At 48.6% G+C, this 16735-nt stretch overlaps 1 protein-coding gene across 1 annotated transcript; it reads right to left on the bottom strand.

Moving 5' to 3' along the window:
- Positions 1-5580: 5580 nt before the first annotated feature.
- Positions 5581-15743, bottom strand: XRCC3 (X-ray repair complementing defective repair in Chinese hamster cells 3). Its single transcript, XM_010153065.1, has 7 exons — positions 15673-15743; positions 15178-15315; positions 14335-14547; positions 10267-10421; positions 8605-8817; positions 6825-6871; positions 5581-5803 (listed from the first exon to the last, which is right to left on the bottom strand). Exons 1-7 carry the CDS (start codon positions 15725-15727, stop codon positions 5581-5583), a joined length of 1044 nt encoding a protein of 347 aa, XP_010151367.1. The 5' UTR covers positions 15728-15743.
- Between the last annotated feature and the right edge of the window lie 992 nt (positions 15744-16735).

The following is a 16735-nucleotide window of genomic DNA, read 5'->3' as shown; positions in this document are numbered from 1 at the left end:
GTCGGTCCCCTAACCAACGGGCTGCCGGCAGCGGCGTCGGTCCCCCAACCAGCGGGGTGGCAGCGTCGGTCCCCGGCCGTGGCTGTGAGCAGCTCACTGCCAACACTCCATGTCACGCCCCTGGTGCTGCTGCCACCAGGGCTCCGTGGCCTTGTGACACAGTTCCGTGGGGCTCGGTGTTTCACTCGGTGACCGCTGTAGAAGTCCGACTTCCAAAAAAAACCCCTACAGACCTGGCTTTGGTAATAAGGAATTACTTAAATGGAAGAATGTTTTCTACATGGATCCTTCAACTTTGGTGGAGGATTATTTTTGCAGCCTCTCAAAAAAACGACCCTTGTGTAAAGGGCAGTAAAACATGTAACCACACCGAATCACAATGTCTGTGAAGTTGTGAAATGCAGGACCACGGGATGGTGATGGTGAGGGAACTTGATTGTTTAGGCTCGTACTGTTGGTGGTGTCACCAGTGCTTTAAGTGTTCTACACCTTTGTATAGTGCTCTGAAGTGTGTTGGAAGATTAAATTGTTGAGCTACTGCTTCTTAAACAATTTTGCCTTTTGAAAGGTTAATTTTTTTTTCCAGAGAAGAAAAAATCCCGGGGCTCCTCTAACCCATAACCAATAGCCAGCTCCTTGCAGTTGGGAGCAAGCAAGCAGTTTGCAGCTTGAGAAAATGGTGTAAAGCACAAAAGCCATTTTAAGGTCGACCCGCCTGGCAGTTGCACTGTGACTTACTCACTGCCAGGGTGTGGTTTGCCCACGCTGGAATTCCCGGTGGGCTTCTCGGTTGGCTTTCATGTGAGACTTTCCCTCTCTGAATATCCTTGTGTTTCGCTTGCAGCCAACAGTCTGCAGAAAGGGTGAAACCAGGATACCCACTTGTGTCATTCTTGGGTGGTTTCGGTACCAAACTAAACCAACAGCTCTGGGACGGACGACTAAGACGAGACCCTCGGGACTGCCAGGCACCTCGCGAGGAAAACTGCCACCTTGGGAGTGCTGCTCCGGTTTTAATCTGGCATGTCTGTCCTTGCCTGGAGTTGTAAGAGTGAAGTTCACTCAGAACTTAACAAGGACTCTGGACTGGGCTTGTCCCTCCCGATCACCCCCTGATGACTGGCCGGTTCTGTGGAGGCAGACGGCACGGGTTGTAGGATGAATTATGCGGAGCTGTCGCTGGCGGGAAGGCACCTGTTCGCCTGTCTCGGGTTGTGCGCTGCTCTTCGGGAGCACTGGCAGCATTTATTCTGGAATTCAGGTCTCGCTGGTGGTTGTAGAATGCAGCTGTTGTGTGATTTGCTCGTTTTGGAGGAATAACTGAGCTGTGACGTCTGTGCTTGCAGTACTGCAGCGACAGAACGTAGCGCTGAAACGAGGGCGGAACAGTTGGACCCACTGTCTGGAGTTTGTACCTTTTCTTAAAACAAACGCTGCCCCCGAGCCCTCCTGCGGGGTGGCAGGTTAAGCACCTGTAAGCGTGGGAGGATCCGTGCTTGAACCGTACCGTCGGTGCAGCCGTTCTGAGGACGGCCTGGTTCCGTCCTACGTACATCGCACAAGGGGCGTGGGGTTAAAGTGTCTCTACAGCACTTGGAGAGTTGAAGTTACTTTAGTTGTGCAGGTCACGCGTTTTGTCTGAAAGCTGTGAAGAGGCTTGTGTTTGGGGTAATGTCAGCCTGTACGGAGAGAATAAACTTTGAGGGGTGTGACGCTGTCGAGTCTGCAGTTCCCTTGTAGTGACATTGCGTTGCCATAGGATCACAGGATGGTTTGGGTTGGAAGGGACCTTAAAGATCATCTAGTTCCAACCCCCCTGCCATGGGCAGGGACACCTTCCACTAGACCAGGTTGCTCAAAGCCTCATCCAGCCTGGCCTTGAAGACATCCAGGGATGGGGCATCCACAGCTTCTCTGGGCAACCTGTGCCAGTGCCTCCCCACCCTCTCACAGGCTTACAGAAGTACTGGTATAAACGCCGGCTCTTAAAAACAGTTCAGGATTGAGGGAGATCTCGAGCGTCTACACGTGGTTACCAGCCCGCACACTCCAACCTGCCCCGTGTCTCAGGACACTGAACTGTCCAGGTGCGTAGTTTAAAAAAGGCAAAAAGCCAATGAAGCAGAACACAGCACCACTGTCTGCCAGGTCAGCAGCCCCGAGCTGCTGGGAAGGCGCTTACCCTCGGCACAAACTCTCCTTCGGGTAAGGCTGCTTTGAGAGGAGCGTTTGGAGAACCGCAGGTGGAAGCTCCTTGAACACTCCAGCTCGAAGCTGCTCTACGGGTGGTGCTGGCGCGCACCACTGAGAGGACTGAAAGTGCTGCGCAGCGTGGAACAAGCGTAGGGAGGTAGTTTTTAAACCAGAGCGATCCTTGGGCTCCCGGTCTTTGTACTCAACTCGCAATCCGAGCACGGAAAGCCACTGGCTCTTTAAGTTGTGTAGCAGTGTTAGACGGTAGCGGTGGTAGGTTACAGCGTAGTGAAGCCCGGTGAATTCTAACAGCAGCAAACCATTTGTAACGTCAGTGTATCCTTCTTGGGGCGAACACTGGGGTTTGTGTTGGGTTTTAAAAGAAAATAAACGTCCCAGGATCGACTGCAAGATGCTGCGTCCTGATCTCCGCGTGTAGTTACTCCTTGGCACTGCTCTGGCTGACACCTGCTTGTCTTTCCCCATAACTTTGGAAATGAAAGGTCTCAAATGGTACCTGTAATGAGTAGGAGTAACTCACCGGGGCTTCTCCAAGAAACTTGCAGGGAGGCGGTTCAGTGCGTTTACCTGCAGCTGGTTCATGTAAATCCTTTGCCTCGACCAAGCCCCCACGACTCTGGTGTTGTTTTCCCAAAGGAAGGTTTCTAGGAGCCTGGATGATCTTCCCGCTGAAACGCACCGCGGGTCTGCAGATTAATTGGAAATGGTGTAAAAGTTTCTCAAGCGTCATTTAACGCTCCTTTTCAAAGAGTGGAAAACGCCTGGAGCATAGCCGCGCGGGAGAGAGGCGACAGACTTTGCAGGGTCTGGAGTGTAAATCTGCGCCAGAAAAACGACTTTGGGTTTTTTTTCCCTGTATAGAACGAGATCTGAGTTGTGAAATCCAAAGATGAATAAAGCTCTACGAAGGGAAGGTTCTTAAATGGCATTTATTAAAACGCAGGCATGGTTCAGCGCTTCCCATGCCAGGCTCCAGGGAGGGGACGCTCCGTTTGCTCTCCGCGGCGTGCGGCTGTCCTGCGGGTGCAGAAGCAAAGGGGTGCAGGAACAGAGGGGTGCAGGCTGCAGTGACCGTTCATCTGCTGCAAGTCCCTGACTGTCAGCCTGAGGCTCAGTTGTACTGCAGGGGTTCAGCGCTCATGTGTGGCGATGAGTGAGGAGATGCCCCGTAACATACTCCGAGTCGGATTTGGGCCTCCAGCTGGAGGGTGAGGAGGACCAACGCGGGCAGCGGCAAGTACCCAAGTGCTACAGGAGTGACCCTTCAGCTGCGCCTGGGGCTGGTCTGAACACGGCTCCGTGCAGCCAGCTCCTGGGAGTGGAGCTGGGGCTTTCGTGAGGCTCCTTTGTAAACGAGTGTCCGGGTGGGGGGTGACCAACTCCCCTGGCTCAGCCACATCTGTCCGTGGCACTTTCCTAAGAGCCAGATCAGTGCCGTGAGAGGAACAGCACATGGGGGAAGCTCCTGTCCCAGACGAAGGGGCCAGAAATGGCAGAGCGTAATTTGGGTGTTCCCTGCGCTGCGTTAGTTTATCTCCATGAAGACTGCTGGAGAGGAGGCAGAGGCAGCCGTAGCACTCCCGCTGTTCCTTAGGGCGAGTATGCGAAGGCTCTTCTACATTTTGTGGTTGGGGTTTATTAAAAAACACCTGTGTGCGTGGTTATTTTCAGTGCAGGGAATTGAGACGTTTTGGGGAGATTTACAGACAATTTGTTACAGCATTTGCACAAGGTCCCATTCGATGAGTCGTGGGATCTCAGCAGGCACTTCAACTCCCTCTTTCTGCTGGCTGAGGGTTCCCTGCCTTCGGCCTCCCTTCTCCTCGCCACCTTCCTGAGGCAGTCGCACAGCCCCCACCTTTCTGAGTCTCTTCCCGCATCGTACTCAGCTCTCCTCGGAGAAGTCTTGCGCCTGGGAGTTCCGGGGGTGCAGCTGCACAAAACCTTTCCTGCCTGCTCCCTACCCAGCTGCCCGCTTCCACGAGGAGAGGGAGCTGCTGGGTCCTGAATGAGCAGCGCTGGGGGGCAGGTGGCTGTTTCACTAGTACGGTGTGCCCCAAGAACGCCGAGGACCCTCTCCAGACTTGCCTCTTTGCCAAGCCATAGTCCTCCGAACGTGTCGGAGCGAGGAGATGCTCTTGTTTAGGCTGTGGAGAACAGGCGGTTCTCCTTCGCCAAAAGAGCGGAGCAGCGTGACTCCACAGACAAGCGTAAGCTTCTGGCAGAACTCTTGTGTGGGCAGCCTGGGAAGTGGGTGGAAGGGGGAGACCGGAAAGCCTCACGCACAGGTGACAGGAGCGAGCCTCACGCCGGCAGGAGGAGGCTCTTCTGTAACGTGGGGGAGGTCTCAGCCCTTCAGGACCCGCGTGAGCCACCACCCAGCGCCGCAAGCGGGGCCAGGACAGCCGCTCTGGCAGTGGTCCGACGAGACCAAAGCAGAACACCCAACGCCTTGACAACCGCCCGAGCAGAGGGATGGAGCAGGTAAAGGCAGCCTCGAGAAGCGCAGTTCAGCCAAGAGCCCAGGCGGAAGGAGGGAAGATCCCAGAGGCGGCAACACAGAAGCCGCTTGGGAACGCTATCCAGCTCCAACTGAACTGCTCTGCAGAGCATTGGGAAGAACACGAACAGAGCCCTTCCTCTGAAAGCTGCAGGGGGGATGGGGGTGTGTGTGGTTTGTTGCTTCTTAAATGGAAGAGGCTAAAGAGGCATTTGCTGTGTGGGGAGGGGACTGGAAAGCAGCAGCAGAGTGGAAAAGAACCATTTCCAAAAAATCTGTAGAGGTTCTGTGAAGCTACACCCGTACAGTGCAAAACAGTGCGGTTTTAGTTCTTACAGTAAGATGTTAAAATCAAGTACCTTTGTTAGGGTTTTTAAAAATCCTGCTGTTACCAACCAGGGATTTTAAACAGGTTCGCTGCTTTGTGCTGAAGCCGATTCCCAAGGCCCTACAGGTAGAGGAATGGCTGTAGGGAATGCAGCCCGGGACTGGAAACACTGTCAGGCAACACCCACCGGTCGAACACGAGTCCCTGGGGTCTGGCAAGAGAAGGTGAGAGCAGGCGCACCCCTGCCGCTTCTCTGTCAGCTTGTTGGAGGAACAGTGGGAGATCGATGGGCACAGCAGACACCACTGTGCAGCCTCCCCCTGCCCACAGCTTTGCTCTCCCTCAGAAAGCCTGCCTCCTGAGGAAAAGCCCAGGAACACGCACCCACATGGAAAAAGGTCTTTCACGACGTAGACAAGGCTTGCATATCGTATCGTGTTTCAGCATCTATTTCTCTCATCTAGGAAGAATTTCATTTCACCCTAACTCTTCCTGAGGCTAAGTAATTCTGATGATACACTCTTGGAGCAGGATGGATTCATTCCATCCCTTTTACACCTTCCAGTTTTACTGTGTAGTAGCAACAGGATGGAGGGAGATGAGGAGCAAAAACTACTCTCAAAGTCCTCAGGCTTCCGGTGTGGCATGAGGCAACTCCCACTGACCGCTCCAGTGGTGACACTCTGCTGACCATCAGCCTCATCAGCAGCTGATTTGCCCAGGTTATTCCAAGTGCTGGAGAGACTCTGTTATCCGCCACACTGTAAAGGAACAGAGACAGACATCGGTGTGTGTGAGTTCATTACACAGTATCCTCACTTGGTTGTAACAAAAGTACGCTGGAAGGAATGATCTACTGCTTCTGCATGTACTGTCCTTCGCTGTGTCTAAGACTAGGATTTTGAAGGGAGAGGTGACAGGGTATTCTCACCAATCCATAGGCTGGGTTCTCTCTGTAGCCAGGGAACACCTGGAAGAATGACTGAATTACTCCATACGGAAGCACTTGTCTTCCGGCTACAGCCATGATGGGTCCCCTCTGGTGATGGGAGAACAGCAACAGGAGTAGCTGAGCCTCAGGTACCGGGCGGTGTAACCGCTGGCCCTGGGTTCCGTCTAAGGGTACGTTTAGACATGTTGTAGGTACCGCACTGCAGGTGTGTAACTTTCAACCCAGAGTTTAAAATTATTATTTTTCCTGGAAACAGTACAGTTGCTCCAGTAAAAGAATTACAAGATAACCAGGAAAAACACCCTGAAACTTGGTGTTGTTCTGGGTCAGTTTCAATTCTGAGGACATAACCAACTCCGTGCAAAAACACGTTTACGTAGCACTGAGTGTGGCGAGTCAACCACCATTAGAGCCGGGATTCAAACAACAGTCCCTGCTGGTACCTTGCTGTCAAAAGAAAGGCTTTTCTTTCCTTGAGTAACTAACAAAACCATCCCAAGGTTTGGATGCTGTGGTGTTTGAGGCAGACAGAAAATGTGCTCGGTTGCATCAGAGACGAGAGATGCAGAAGCACCCTTGTGTAAGTCAGCACAGCACCCCCCGAATTTCCCCCTAACCTGCTGACTGGGGGTTACCCCCTAAGGATAGATGCAGTTTCTTCCCCTTCACAGCATGTCAGTTACTGCTGACCTCCAGCAAATGCGGCTTTGCTGGGTAAAGGCACAACTGCTCTTAACGCGCTTTGGTGGTTTGCAGCGGAGTTACTGCAGTGGTGGCGGTTAAACGCTGCTGTGTGCAACACTGCCACGCTTCTGCTGCGGCTGACTTACCTACAACTGCACCGAGCAGCTTCCGACTCGCTCACCGCGTCGCTCACCTACAGTGGAGAAACAACACTGCAAGTTGACCTGTAGTGATGCATTTGTTTCTAGCAAACAGAAGGGCAGGGCACAAAGCCAAGACAATCCAAGTTACTGGATCACATATTAAACTAAGTTAGAAAACCCGTACCCTTTCACAGCAAACTAGAAGGGAGATGGGAAGTATCACATTAATTTACAGTGCAACAGCTATTTAGCCAGCTACAGCTTGTAAGAATTTAACTACTACTAGATCATAGAATCACAGAATGGTTTGGGTTGGAAGGGACCTTAAAGACCATCCAGTTCCAACCCCCCTGCCATGGGCAGGGACACCTTCCACTAGACCAGGTTGCTCAAAGCCTCGTCCAATGCTTCATTTGTTAAAAAACCAAAAAAAAACAAAAAAAGCCCACCAAAAAACACACACAACCACCAAAACCAACCCCACACCCAAAAACCCCACACCCAAAGCCATTTCGATGCTGTGTCTGTAGATAAAAGGTACTGAAGCCCAAAAGGGCTCCTGGTGTCAGAGTTCACTGCTACCTGTGAAGGCCTGCTTAGCAGAGCTGTTTGCCCTCGACTATGGCCTAGGAAAACACACACCACCTGACTCCCTCCGTTGCCTTTTATGTCATGATTCTTCCATTCAGATTCTTCACGAAGCACAGGAAGTTTACAGGTACTTCTCAAAACTTAATGGACAGAATGGATAATGTTACTGTATTCACAGTTTATTTCTGTAACTACAGACCCGATATAATGAGTCACCTTCCACTGGAACAGAGGGACCCTCTGTTAGCCAGCGCTCAGACTGCTGTCGTTCAGTGTCAGGCTCTGACCTAACCCGCTGTGAGCCAGCACCAACATCCAACCCCGTCACGGGAAGGCAGATCTAAGCAGCTCTCTTAAATCACTCCTTCCTCTCACGCTGAACCCTTCCAAGGTGGGGACTGGATAAATCTAGGCTTGTCTTACCCTTGAGTCAGATCTTCTTTTGCCTGTTAGGTGGGCACTCAGACGCCCCAGGAAAAAGGCAGAGAGCCCCCAGAAGCTAGCCAAGAACCTTGGGGGAATTACCTCCCCACTGGTATCACTGTGGCCTTTTTTGTGGTTCGGCGCGTCTGCCTGCACGCATTCTGACTGCAGCCATCAGCAGTTACAAAAACGCTGAGCTTCACAGTGCAGCAGAGTCCCTGTCGTTTCACTGCCTCCCGTACGCACGGGCTATAACTGCGCACAGGGTTCCCAGAGCAGCCCCAGCATTTGAAGCCAGACTTAAGGAAGAGTCCCATTATTTCACTTTGATGCTTGGAAAAGGTTGCCCAGGGAAGCTGTGGATGCCCCATCCCTGGAAGTGTTCAAGGCCAGGCTGGATGTGGCTTTGAGCAACCTGGTCTAGTGCAAGGTGTCCCTGCCCATGGCAGGGGGGTTGGAACTGGATGATCTTTAAGGTCCCTCCCAGCCCAAACCATCCTGTGATTCCATTTTTGTCAGCTTTAATGGACAACCTTTAAGAACGTTAACAGTGTATGAAAGAAAAAATTATATTCTTAAACTCTGAGAATTTAAAATGAACTAGTTTAAAGAACACCAGCGTAAGGGGACGGAAGTTGCCATCAGTCATTAGTGCTCGGTGGACAGTGTTAAATACACCACCAAGAAATCCGCCTGCACACAATGCCTCCCCACCCCTGCCGTTTCATCAACGGTCCCGACAGAGCGAGAAGCAATCTTGGTGTCATACCTGATTGACGCACATTATTGGAGCCCTGAATCTAGCGCTTAAACTGTGAAGTTGTGCTCCAAACGTCTGCAAATACCGAGCCTTCGTAACAGAATCTGAAACTCCGAACTCGCATCGGAACAGAGCGGCAATGGAGTCTACGACCACCAACCGCACCATGCCCCTCGCGAGCAGCAGGGAAATCCTCTTGGTGATGCAGCTGTGGAAGGTGTCCTACCACAAAACACAAGCAGGCAGCGTTAACAGCGTTCAAACGCCTGTTTGTAAAATGGAGGTGGTACGGACAGACACCAGCACTGACACACAAACCCGCGGAGCTTCTGATCACTGAGGGAGCTTCTGGATATTGAGCTCTCACTAGTAACAGTTTTTCACCAGTGTCTTGTGGCTTTACCTTAAGAAAAATTGTAAAGAGATGTATCGTGTTTGCGTGGCAGCAGTTTGGTAGCGGGGGTGCTACAGCTTCCGTGAGAAGCTGCTGGAAGCCTCCCCCATGTCCGACAGAGCCAATGCCAGCCGGCTCCAAGGTGGACCCACTGCTGGCCGAGGCCGAGCCAGTTGCAGTCATAACTAACACCTCTGAAATAATGGGTTTAAGAAGGGGAAAAAAAACAGAAGAGGGGATTTTGCAAACAGAAAGAGGGCAAGATGTGAGAGGAGCAGCTCTGCAGACACCCAGGTCAGTGGGAAAGGAAAGGGAGGAGGTACTCCAGGTACTGGAGCAGAGATTCCCCAGCAGCCCGTGGTGCAGCTCATGGTGAGGCCGGCTGTGCCCCGCAGCCATGGACGGCTTAAGCCCAGGGAGGACCCCACCCAGAGCAGAGGGATGCCTGAAGGAGGCTGTGACCCCATGGGAAGCCCACACTGGAGCAGGCTCCTGGCAATACCTGTGGTCCCATGGAGAGAGGAGCCCAGGCTGGAGCAGGTTTGCTGGCAGGGCTTGTGACCCCGGGGGCACCCAGGCTGGAGCAGGCTGCTCCTGAAGGACTGCACCCTGTGAAAGGGACCCACGTTGGAGCAGTTTGTGAAGAACTACAGCCCATGGGAAAGACTCACATGGGAGAATTTCATGGAGGACTGTCTCCCGTGGGAGGGACACCAGGCTGCAGCAGGGGCAGAGTGTGAGGATCCTCCCCTGAGGAGGAAGGAGCAGCAGAGGCAAGGTGTGACGGAGTGACCACAACCCCCATTCTCTGTTCCCCTGCACTGCTTTGGGGGAGGGTGGTGAGAAGCAGGAGTGAATTTGAGCCCAGGAAGAAGGGAGGGGTGGGGGAGAAGGTGTTTTAAGATCTGGGTTTAGTTCTCTTTTTACTCTCATTTTGATTGATAAAAAGTCTTTTTTCTTCCCCAAGCTGAGTCTGTTTTGCCTCCAGACTCAATGAAGATCTCCCTAGGAGTGGCAGTAAAACCAGTAGCGTAAGTCTACTACTTTTTAATAAACACAATGAGTTCTCAAACCCCATGACATGATTCATTCTAAACAAATATTAGTATTTAGCTTTGAATATCTTTCACAATAAAACACCGTAATGGTTTTCTAGCAACAAATCGCAGAGATGAAGCAGTATTCGTTACAGTCTCCTGCATCCGAAACCCTCACCCTGTGGTTACTTGATTACAGTGTAATAAAGATATATTTGTTATCTGTGCTGCTATACTTACTAGGTCTGCTGCATGCTCAACAAAAATGCTGTTTCCAAATTTGATCTTCCGTATGACTTCAGCCGGAACATCCGCACGCAGCTTCTGCTGTTGACCTATGAGTTGTTGCAAACGTTTACTCGGGAATACATCCTCCGTGCAGATGTAGACAGCTCCTGCAGTCAGGGAGACCACCTCTGTTACTCCAGCAGGGCGCTCAAACCCCCAGCTTTCAAACAGCACAGAAATAACGCATTCTGCGCTCGGAATGTGTACCTGGGAGTTCCCGTTGCTGCCTTTTGCAGCCTGACTGAGCTAATGCTGAACACCGCCACCACCCAGCCCACTCCTATGGACCTTCCTGTAGCTGCCCCGTGTGGTTTTGGTGCCAGCTGCCAACAGGATTTTTGTCCTCTCCACTGGATGACGCTTGCTTTGCGCAGCTGCGGAACACCACAGTACCCGACTTGGCTTGTAATCTATCCAACCCACACATGGAGCGATGCGGCATGGTTTGCCTGTTCTGGTCAGAAATCCAAACCACAGTACTGTGCTACAAAGAGACTCAACTAACCCAGCCAAAAACCAGTAGCAGTGGTATGCCATGTTGTCTTTATAAAGGATGCTGCTGCTGTTGCAGAGCTAGCCAGAATCACCAGCCAACACTTACAGGGTTACATCGAGGGATGAATCCCACTCACTGAAGTGGCTGAAGCTGCTAACAGAGCTTGGCAGCTGATGTGCGTGGCAACACGAGACATCCTGAACATTCCCACCCCAATGGTCCATCCCTGTGCTGGCTCTCCAGGGAGCCAAAATTCCCATTTCCAGATGCAACTCAGACCTACTGCAACATTCAATACCTTTCAGACCAGAGAGAAACTTGCTGAATGTGCTGGTTTTTAGAAAAATACATTTTTCCAAAATTAACTTATCTAGAGAAAAAGCAACGTAAAATTCTCTTAGAGACCTTCTTTGCAGATAACTTCAGTACAGTGTAAGAACAGTGATAGGAACAAGCACAAGGGAAGAGCAGAAGAGCATGAAATGACCAAGCAATCTTCCCGTATTAGACATGTACGCAACTGTGTCCCAGTTTCACATTTCACAGGCAAACAAGGTAATCCTACAGCTGTAACACCTGAAGGCAAAAAAAGAACAGCTGGGGAAGCAAAAATGTGGTCCCCTCTGCCCCACTGGTCCAGCAACCTAGTTTTAAAAATTACTGGTCAACAGATACACGCCATCCTCTTTGCAAAATCGCAGTATTCAAGTGAACACACTCTTGTCTTTTTTAGAGAGACGCTTGTAAAAAGAGATCAAGGAGATTAATTCCTCCTTAAGATCAGTTCTGCTTCACAGAGTGACTATTTCCTGCCTCAGTTTAGTTCTGTAAATGCCAGCGTTCAGTCACCTGCCAATCCTCTACTCTCCTGTAATGCTTCTTTGACACCACTTAAGGCTGCTACAGCAGATACTGTGCTCCAAGCACATAACCAGTCCACTTGGGATTTCTCCAAAATACACAGCGGGGCAAACCCTTTTAAGTGCTGCTCATTTCACAAAACAATAATGCAACTTTCATCTCAAACTTTAGGACAGTTAAGCCATATAAAACATACCAGATAAGCTCTGCCTTGGCTTAAAATTTGAGTTGGACAGTGCAATGGGAATAGCACTCTCTCCTACTGGCCCTTCATCAAGCCTCTTCAGCAACTGCTGAGTTTGAGCCACAACACAGCCTGTGATTAATGAGAATATGCTCCTGTGCATTAAAGGTACAGGAGGTGCTTTGTAGCCATGTTACAAGGGTGCTAGAACTAAACAACTAAACTCAGTGTTAAAGAACAGTGCCTAATGATGAGGCAAAAATTATTCACATACCTTTAAAGATAAGTAAATCATCATGACCTAAAAACTGAGAGGAGACTATTACCCTGCAAAAAGAAAAGCCTATGGCATCGCACAGTTCATTAGGAAGCTGTCATCGCTGACAACACATCAGGAGTTGGGGTAGTTACCACTGCTGAGAAAGAACCTGAGAGAGTCTTAAGGAGTCAGCCATCCACAGGGATCATATAAGCACAGGTCCACAAAAAACAACCACAAATCACATATTTCATCAAATCCCACTGCTATCCTATTAATTAGGCTGATAAAAGTGCTATGCTGGATGGTGGCCAAAAGACACCCCAAAAAACCCGAACAAATTAAACACCAAAAAGACCCATGCTCAAGGGACAAATTTTGAGCTCTGTGAACATAACCTGTCCAACACCAAACCAGCTTGCTCCCAAGAGCCAGCAGCAAACATTTTTTTCTAATTCAGAATTCTAAAATGGATAGGAATGGCACATTATATTCATTCATTACTCATGAATATGAGCACATAAAATAAATTCAGCCAACGTGCAACTGACCATAACTGACATTCTTAAAGGGCAGAAGGATAACCTGGAGGCAAAGATGCCCTAATTTCTTTGTTTGCTGCCGAACTCCTAGAACTGAGAATCATAAACTAGATTAGCACTGAGTCAAGTGAATTAAATGCACAATAAATCTATACTGTCTGAAGAAATGTATTTCAGCATCACCATCTAAGAGAAGGGAAGTTTCTAGCACTAATAAAAAAACCGCCAAAAATCAACAACCCACCATAATTTTAAATCATTAACGAAGTTTTAGTACTGAGATTAATCTTCTGTCAGTAGTAACTATCCCAGAAGTCTAGCACTAAGCATTGTTGTTCTGCTCACATTCCTTAAAGGACAAACCTCCTCGTACTTAACATAAGCTTTTAGTGCCTGTGTTTCTCTTAAGAGGCTCAACATAACGTGTATTTATAGACTGCAGAGAAATTGAGTTTCATTTTCTAAGTGCCATGCAAACAGTACCTGCTGCCATGACTGTACACAGTCTAGTGTACAGCAAGATACCACAAAGAACTCCAAGAATTAGGATTGCACCCCTCCCTTAACTCTCATACTCTCGCACCAGGATATTTCCACCTTCTGTACCTTCAAGATCCTCAGAAGTTCTGTGCTCTCAGCGCTGATTCTCCCACGGGAGCACTGATAGAATGGCCATTCCATCCTACCTTCGTGAGATGCTTCAGGAGTGGGGAGATGGGCCTGGACTTGTTCCTGTGTGATCTACTCTAGGTGATCCTGCTCTGGCAGGGACTAGATGGTCTCTAGAGGTCCCTTCCAACCCCTTCCACTCTCTGAATCCGTGACAAAGCAATCCTAACGGCACCAAGCGCTAGGGCATAAGAAACAAGAACCATTCAAACCCCAGTAATAAAAAGACTTGCTGTCTTGTAGCCCTACAAGGAAGGCTGTAGGCTGGTACAAGAGACAAGAGTGCCATTGGAACGTTGGGGAATTCCTTCTGTACTCTGTCCTGGTTTGTTCCTTTCTTTCAACATAAACAGGGAGAAGTGCTGGGGCATGAAGAAACATGTATTTGCATTCAGAGTATCCGCAGCAGTTAGCAGCGACACACAGGGGAATCGAACAAAATATACTTGCTTACGCTCTGATTTATGATGTGACTTAAAGCAAACTAATGTAAACCACAGGCTAATTACTGCCCGCTAAGGCTAATTACTGCCCACTAAGAAAGATCTTCATTTGGACATTCCATGATTTTTCCACAAGGGTGGATATAGTAAACAAAATAATGAAGTTTCCCCACAACAAACTACTGAGGTACCAAATTAACCCCAGAGATGTGTGGAAAGAAGCGAAAGATGACAGCCAAAACACACCCAAGGCAGACTACCAGGACATCGGATTCTCAAAAGCAACAGAAATTTCCTCCTTTTTTAAGAGAGCATATAATACTCAAAAGAAAATGTTAGAAGTTAGACAGTTAAAAAAAACCCTATACCCAAATCAAAGAATAAGCCTACACACTTTGGCCAAACCAGGAAAAATCTCAACTACAAAACAATGATGTCAACTCTCTTCAATTAGATTTCCATCGATTTTACGCTGTAAATCACTTTAATCTTTGTTATCAAACAGAATATTCTTTGAGATCTGAACACAAACAGCAAATGAATCAATATTTACGTTCAGTACTTACCAGACTCTAACCCACCGTATCTGTAAGGATACTGCACGCAAAGGCACAGCTGTAAACTAATCTGAGTCTTCCCAGCAGAACTTTCCCCAGCAAGTTCTGTGATTCCCACTAGAGGAATGCCACCTTTTAACAAGTTATCTAGTACTGAACATCCTAGGCTTAGCTTCTGGTGCTGGGAGGTGAGATGGTCGTTATCTTGGTAGAGTTGAAGTGCTGCAGGGTTTTGGATGGTTTTAGATTATTATAAAGGAGAAAAAAAAAAAGGAATTCCATTTAGTATCTTTCTAACAAACAAACATACAAAGTAGAAGAGTCTCTACAGAAAGCTGCACTCTGGGAGAATACTGCCAGCAAGGTTCAGGCACAGCAGTTATGGAAATGGAAAGCTACAGCAGGCTACGAAACAGTGCGTCTGGCATCTGGCCAAAGCCTGAAGATATATGCAAATCGCAAGAAAATAAATTCTAAGCACAGAGCTGCCATGAGCTGTTTGTACAGGAAGAGCTATTAGGCCCTGCTGGGTTTGGGAAGAGGTGTTTATACCAAATCAGTTTATACAGGGAAAGGGATTTTTTTCCTCTAATCAAGTTTTCCAGAGTGGAGAAGCATTTTGCGCTGTTTCAGGCAGACTTGATCCTGAAGAATGACACCCACCTGCTTCCATCTACCTTCAAGGTCTCGGAGGAGCTGTCCTTAGGATAAACAGTTCAATACAGCATAACAGAACACTCTTGCCTTTTCAGTTTCAGAATCACATGACTGGGTCAACGAGGAGCCAAAACCTCATCTTCTCCCAGTGACAGCGATTTAAGTAGAACACTTTTTTTGTATTGACTATATTACCTGTAAGCATACTATTTCTCCTCAGCGTGTGAGAGACTGTTTTCAGTAAGCACTCTACATCTGCACTGGAGAGTTTCATCAGTCTTTGCAAGTCTGAGCCGGAAAGATTTAAAATCTCTTTTATTGATTTTATGTCAGCTGAAATTAGAAGAATTTTCATAAATACTTTCGGCTGGATTAGCCTTATGCACAAAACAAATTTCCCCACTTTCTACTAAGCGTTTACTTCAAGTCCATCTGCGCTGCATTCCTGTCAGCAGGGCAGGCAACGTTTACTCGGAACATATCAGCACGTACTATAAAATCGATAGGGAAATTATTACTGGGTCATAGGGAAAAGCCATCACTTCTGATTACTCAGAAGACTTGCTTATGAAATACTTAATTACAGTTCTAAAATGTTACATCTGTGTGCTTACACCCACAAACACAGAGTTACGTAAGGGAAGACACCGGTGACAGACCTGTTAGCGAGATATTGGCAAATTAAGTTACCTTTCTTAAGGGCAGCAATTACTTTAGGGTTCAAGTCAAACTGGTCCCAGTCCATTTCCTGATACAGCACTGGTGTGAATTATCTATTAAAGTGGTTTTTATCAGACATACATGCAACAACAACAAAAAAAGCATCATTTAATGCGGTAGTTTGCAGCAATATTCTTTTTTCAATAACGTATTTATCAGTTATCTTACTAAAATAACAGTGATTCAGCACACAGGCAGAAGCCTTCTCAGATGGCTCTTTACCCTCTAAAGGGTTCAACTAACAGTACTGCAGTTAAGAATTACTAGTAATGTGTAACTGTGCAAGTGCTTTTCCTCTGGGCTGAAGCTTGGGAAGACACTGGCTGGTCATTCCTATCCTGCCGCTCCGCATGAGCTTGTCGTTTTCAGACGGATAAAAAGATCTCACGCACATGTGGTTTGGAATGAGCCTGGACTACTCGCACATCGGATAGTCATCTGTATTTTGATTCACTAAAAGTAAAGTTAGTATTAAAACGCTAAAATCAGTTTGTTTCTTACAGCAACGTTGAGGACTTTTTAATGCTTTGGTCTAAACCACAACAATTTGGCAATTTGGCTGCCAGAAGGGGTTTGTTACTGTTACTCAGATCATCTTGATGAAGGGTTGCAGCAGACATGAACAGTTATATAGGACTTAACGAGCCACCTCTTTTTTTAAGATGGGGAGGAGAGGTTGCCATGGAACCTGATAACAAATGCGGGGGAAGACAGGGTTATTTTTGAGCAACACCTATTTAAAGAAACATTCTGACAAGAGTTAGAAGCCGAAACTTACTGGAGTTAATCATGATTACTACGCCCTTCGGCTGGAAGGACCCCAGATCATCTTGCGCACTGCGCTTGCACGACGCCCCTCCACTGCAGCCACAGCTTGAGGCGCTGGGAAGAGAGGGAAGTCCCCAGGAACCAGTTCCTGGGAAGCCAGGCGTCTCCCGCGGACGCGGCACCGACGGCGCGGCCCCGGTTTAGCACAGCCCACCCCGGCACAGGGAAAGCGAGCTGCAACACCCCTCCGCGGCCCAGGAGTCCG

Source organism: Eurypyga helias, unplaced genomic scaffold (genome assembly GCF_000690775.1).
Source record: "Eurypyga helias isolate BGI_N326 unplaced genomic scaffold, ASM69077v1 scaffold9566, whole genome shotgun sequence".
Taxonomy (NCBI): domain Eukaryota; kingdom Metazoa; phylum Chordata; class Aves; order Eurypygiformes; family Eurypygidae; genus Eurypyga; species Eurypyga helias.
This window is presented reverse-complemented; position numbering and strand designations above follow the sequence as displayed.